The following is a 5,294-nucleotide window of genomic DNA, read 5'->3' on the forward strand; positions in this document are numbered from 1 at the left end:
CAAGTCGTCGCCGCCAGAACAGTCACCATTTGGAGGTGCTGGTGTTGGACTGGGGTGTACAAAGTTAAAAATCACACAACACCAGGTTAGAGTCGAACAGGTTTAATTAAACCTGTTGGACTATAGCCTAGAACAGTCACCCGTTGCTTGTCTGCAGTAATCGCTGTTTTACAGGGAATAAATCTTTGTACAGAATGACATTGGAGATTTGTCGCTAACCCAGACAAAGGGTTAGCCTATCAGCCCATTCATCTTTTGTGTTCAGGGCACCCGCTCGCAGCTTTGCCTTCTTCGAAGAGATTTAATTCCCAGCGCCCCCGAACATAAATCAAGCAGCGATCACACCAGTGTTATCTCCTCAAAAAAATCCGTTGGAGACAAGTTAACTTCGTTCATTAATTTGGGGAACACGTCAGCAAAAGGGTCCAAGCTGTCTTAGTGCAGCGTGGGTCCGCCTCCGCTTGTCTAAACGCACATCATTGTCATGCCAGTCCTTACGAGTGTATACTTCACAGTTCCCAAACAATGGCTATGGTTGATCATGTTTCCAGCACAACACGATAAAATCATCTCCTTCCAACACGGTTGCTAGGTGCAATTCCGTCCAAACATATTGACAAAGTCGGATTCAACTTTTTGCCGGCGATGGTGACATATTTGCCTGTGCTCTGAAAGATACTCCCGTTTGGCATCAGTTTGGAGATCCATCATTCTGGTGGGGAGAACCAGTGATTGTTTCGGGTGTAGTGCGCTTACATTCAATATTAACGAAATATCCAGGGGTACAAGGATCATAGTTATGATTACATTGTCCTCTCCGTGCCTTGCAGTCTACACTACGTTAATTGACCCTATCACCGGTTTGACGTACGGTAACACTGGGTAAGACTAAAACAGTCCTCTCTCCCGGCAGTACGTTTTTCTTACAGAAAAAAAATGCATAAATAGCAGAATCTCAAATTCAGTGTGCAACAGTCATTCTAAAATAATTCCTGAATAAATATGCTGTGAATGAAATCACTTAAATGTTACACCTCCGAATTACTGTACAATCGATAAACGTTCAAACTAATGTTTCATCTTCGTTATTTCACAAAATACCTTGAATATGTAATGGTTCATTTAAAAAAAATCAAATAGAAACGATCATTAAAAATCTGCGCTTTGGTTTTGGTTTACACTGAGCGTCAAAATAAGTATTGGTGTAGAAAACCGAAAGCATTTAGCCTATGGGAGTTAATATTCAACGTTGAAAAGTGAAACTGTGCTTTTTGGATAACAGTTTCTAATGTGCAAGTCATTCCAATCCACACTGGAAGCCAATCGGCCTATTTTGCATAAAGTTGACTAGTTATCCTGGCCAATCATTCCATTAAACAATTAACACGGGCTGTTTGTGATTCTCCCCAGTTAACACATGATAACAATTGCCTGTTGCTGCATATCGAATATGTTTCAATCTCATAAAGCGAGTCATCGAGAATGCACATTGCTAGACGTCATATTAAAAGAATTCCTTTACAGAGCGATGGAGGCTATTGGCTGGAAAACATACTCGCGTTGGTCTGTTGGTTGTCTTGCTAGCAATGGAAAGCCTGATAACGTGGATATTGGGGGAAAGCTCAGCGGAGAAACGCTTTTAAGAGCGTTCAATGCAATGCACGCGATTGACACTTCGACATCCAGTCCTTCCTATTATCAAATCGAATGCAATCTTTCAAACCCTGATTCAATGAGGGCGCATTAATGGCAGGGTTATCAAACCAATGGAAATAAATATTACCACGTCGGGCCATCCTTCTGAATTAAATTAAAAGTAACCACATATAATATATACTCTATTCTTCTTGCTTCATCACGGTCATATAGTTCCGCAAATCCTAAGTGTAATAGTTTTGTTAAAGGTTAAAATACAGGACACTCTCCCCCGTGTGGGCCCGTGACATTATGAACCACTGCACCGAGGCTTGAGTTATCTTTATCTTTGCTGTGTTGTTCTCAACAATTGTTTTAAACACTTTGAATCGTCAAGAGGGGAAATTTTAAAATGAATAATGCTACACATCCTTGACTGTGAGTCCTTGCACACTTGTGAAGCACTGAGTCTAATATTGTTTACATACTGACTTGTGTGCCATGGAATTAAAGTCTAGTACCTAAATACGATAATATTACTTTTATTTAATTTGGATGCTTACAGAGAACAATAGGCACTTTTTAAAGTCATAGTAGATTTTATTGTTTTAAGAACTGGAAATAATGCAGAGCGAACACTTTCATAAGAGGGTTACAACTCCAGAGGCACCATCCTGAACCGAGCCATCCTTTCTCGCTGATGTTTGTACCGTGTTTAAACATTCGTTCCTAGTTTCATGTTAAATTCCGGATCCATTCAGGAGAAACGATTAACCAGTTATAACTTTACACACGCTGCTATTACAAAGAAAAGCCTGCAATAAGATCGCCCACACTAATCGCTACTAAATATCAAAAAGAACGGAAAGTGCTAAATTCTTACCCCTATTAACTGCTCGGATATAATCACAGATGGTAATGATTTTGAGATTGGGGCAAACATCTTCACAACATCACCCAAAGCAGTCTGCGAGAAAGTGTTAAATGTTCTGCGCTTTTCCCCTCCGCTGTTCTTAACCAGGGAGTACAATACAACAAAATATATCTCTCTTTAGATATTTGCACTCAAGAGACAGCCCGCAGTTTCTCTATGGTTCATACATTCAGCACACGTTGCTTCGCAAAACAAAAGATAAAGTAAAGCATGTCCAACCAAGGCAAAACTTCGAGATTCTGTTCTGGGAGATTTAGAGCACGTCGGCAGCATTTTGGTTTCTCTCTCCCTTTCCGGCGGTCTTTCATTATTTGAAGCTGAATTGGAATTAAATATCAATTACATGGATACCATGGAAACTCCATCTGCTGAGCCCAGTCTGCAGCTTATACTTCACACCAACGCAAATAAATACGGTAGTTTTAAGGGCGCGTGTTGAAACTTGGTTCATTTATAAACAAGAATCTATTGAGTCCCCGTGCAAGCGGTTACTGTCCATGCAGGCAGGCAGTAGGTGAACGGATAGTACTGGTAGGACGGCTGTAGGGAGAGCAGTGATGGCCGAAGCAATTCTCCCGGGCTGTACTGTCTCTGATCGTCCCGGATTAATACTTTCACCGCTACTTTCTTCGCCGCTGGGGCCGAAGCCATCAGGTCAGCGGCGAGCTGCCGGCGTTTGGTTTTGTACCTACGGTTCTGGAACCAGATTTTGACCTGAGTTTCGGTGAGTTTGAGAGAAGCGGCGAGATCCGCCCGCTCGGGCCCAGACAGATACCTCTGGTGATTGAAGCGGCGTTCCAGCTCAAATACCTGGGCATGGGAGAAGGCGGCTCGGGAACGTTTCTTCCTTTGCTTGGGCTGATCCGGGCTCTGCTCAGATTTACAGTCTTCGTCAACGGGGCTCGGAGCTAAGGAGTGGGGAAAAAAAAATAAGATCTTCAGTGAATAACATCGTCTATCCAATCCATTAACAGACCATGTGTACACTACTGAAATAAACCGCTCGAAAATAAATCTGGACGCATCCGCTGTCAAAATATGAAAGCGACATTTTCTAGAAGGTGCTTTGCAGATGCACTTTGCAAAGTACCGAGTTTACTTAGAAATCACTGGTTCGGAAGCTAACTGTGTTTACGCGTGTGAACAGTTATTGACATAAACTGCAGTGATTTATTGGCGAATGAATAAGGATTATTATGCTACCTGCTAAATGTTCCGGCGTTCCTCCGCTACACAGATAGTCCTTAGTATCATCCTTCCCTTCACTGAGACTCGAACTTGCTTCCTTCATTGGTTTCGACTGGAAGGAGCATGCTGCAGCAATTTCCAGCTCCTTTTCCGAGTTGCACATCGAATGATTTTTACAGTCATTTTCATCACTGACGCCCGAATCTGAGTCAGAACAGAGCTGCTCGCTCGGCAGATCTCTCCCCGTATCGATCTTCCCAGAAGACGCAGTGATCTTTGGACAGGGATCCAAAGCGTTCAACATCTTCCAACAGGTCGCGGGCGAGAAACAGGACACGTCCAGACTTTTCGAGTGTCGATTCTCGTCTTTTCTGGTTAAAATTGCTTGGATGGAGAACGGGGTCAAGGTGTTACCGCGAACAGCCATTTTTAGCAAATGCTGTTCTCCTCGAAGTTTTCTAAACGTTGTTTATCTCTCCCTCCCTCTCTCTCTCTCTCTCTGTGGAGTTATCGGTGATGTCCGTACTTCTGTGGTGAGATGGGCACGCAAGGCATCGCTGCTCGTTGGCCTGGGATCTGAGTGCGAGCGGAGGTTAGTTAACACTGACTCTCTCGGCTCTTTCTCTCCGCTCCCGGGTCATTGCTCCTCAGATGATTGACAGCGGCACCCCCCAATAACCACAATCCGATTGGGCCACCACAAAGAGGCTCGACGTTTTAGCGTCACTTCATTGGTTGCTCGCCGTTCTCCATCGAAAGGCTGGACAGTGCTGGACAGAGACGGGATTTGGAGAAATGACTGCACCTCCGACTTGTCGTTTAAAACTGCTCTGGAAACCTGTCTGCAGTGAAAGATAATAATTACTTTAAAAGCATTCGATATAGCCCTACTGCCAAATAATCACATCACTGAATTGGATTATCTCCAACTCCAACGATTTTATTGATATGCATTGCAGACCCATTAAAGATTAAACCATTCCCTGGGATTTTTAAAACATTTCTTGCAAATTTAATGCTGTAATATGCATTTCATTTATAATAACGTCTGCTTATGTTCATTGCGCACGAGCGTTTCGTACGTATAGTGAATAGACTGTTGATAATACTAGGAGACAATGAGGCCTGCAGATGCTGGAGATCAGAGTTGAGAGTGTGTTGCTGGAAAAGCACAGCAGGTCAGGCAGCATCCGAGGGGCAGAAAAATCGATGTTTCGGGCGAATCCTGAAGTAGGGTCCGGCCCCAATCGTCGATTTTCCTGGTCCTCGGATGCTGTCTGACCTGCTGTGCTTTTCCAGCAACACAGTCAACTCTGTTGATAATATTGGATTGACATAGGTATATATACACAGATTAGACATGCTGTTTATATCCTGTTGTCTAGATAAACACACATCACAGATACACATAGACATGATTTTTCAAATAAATATTAGAAGGATAGATACAGCTACAGGTAGATAAACAAGTGAATAAACAACACTCAGGTAACACAATAGCACCATTAGGTAAATATGAAGAGGGCGTAACACTGAT

At 43.0% G+C, this 5,294-nt stretch overlaps 1 protein-coding gene across 1 annotated transcript; it reads right to left on the reverse strand.

Moving 5' to 3' along the window:
* Window positions 1-2,214: 2,214 nt before the first annotated feature.
* Window positions 2,215-4,617, reverse strand: nkx3-2 (NK3 homeobox 2). Its single transcript, XM_072555725.1, has 2 exons — window positions 3,773-4,617; window positions 2,215-3,477 (listed from the first exon to the last, which is right to left on the reverse strand). The coding sequence occupies exons 1-2, from the start codon at window positions 4,182-4,184 to the stop codon at window positions 3,035-3,037; spliced, it is 855 nt and encodes a 284-aa protein (XP_072411826.1). The 5' UTR covers window positions 4,185-4,617; the 3' UTR covers window positions 2,215-3,034.
* Between the last annotated feature and the right edge of the window lie 677 nt (window positions 4,618-5,294).

The sequence above is a fragment of the Chiloscyllium punctatum genome, chromosome 1 (genome assembly GCF_047496795.1).
Source record: "Chiloscyllium punctatum isolate Juve2018m chromosome 1, sChiPun1.3, whole genome shotgun sequence".
Classification (NCBI taxonomy): Eukaryota; Metazoa; Chordata; class Chondrichthyes; order Orectolobiformes; family Hemiscylliidae; genus Chiloscyllium; species Chiloscyllium punctatum.

Excerpts from the sequence above, each read along its gene's own strand:
- nkx3-2 (XM_072555725.1), bottom strand. The coding sequence starts at position 4,184 with ATGGCTGTTCGCGGTAACACCTTGACCCCGTTCTCCATCCAAGCAATT. Across the intron at positions 3,478-3,772 it reads AACGCCGGAACATTTAGCAG|CTCCGAGCCCCGTTGACGAA; the intron begins GTAGCATAATAA and ends CCCACTCCTTAG.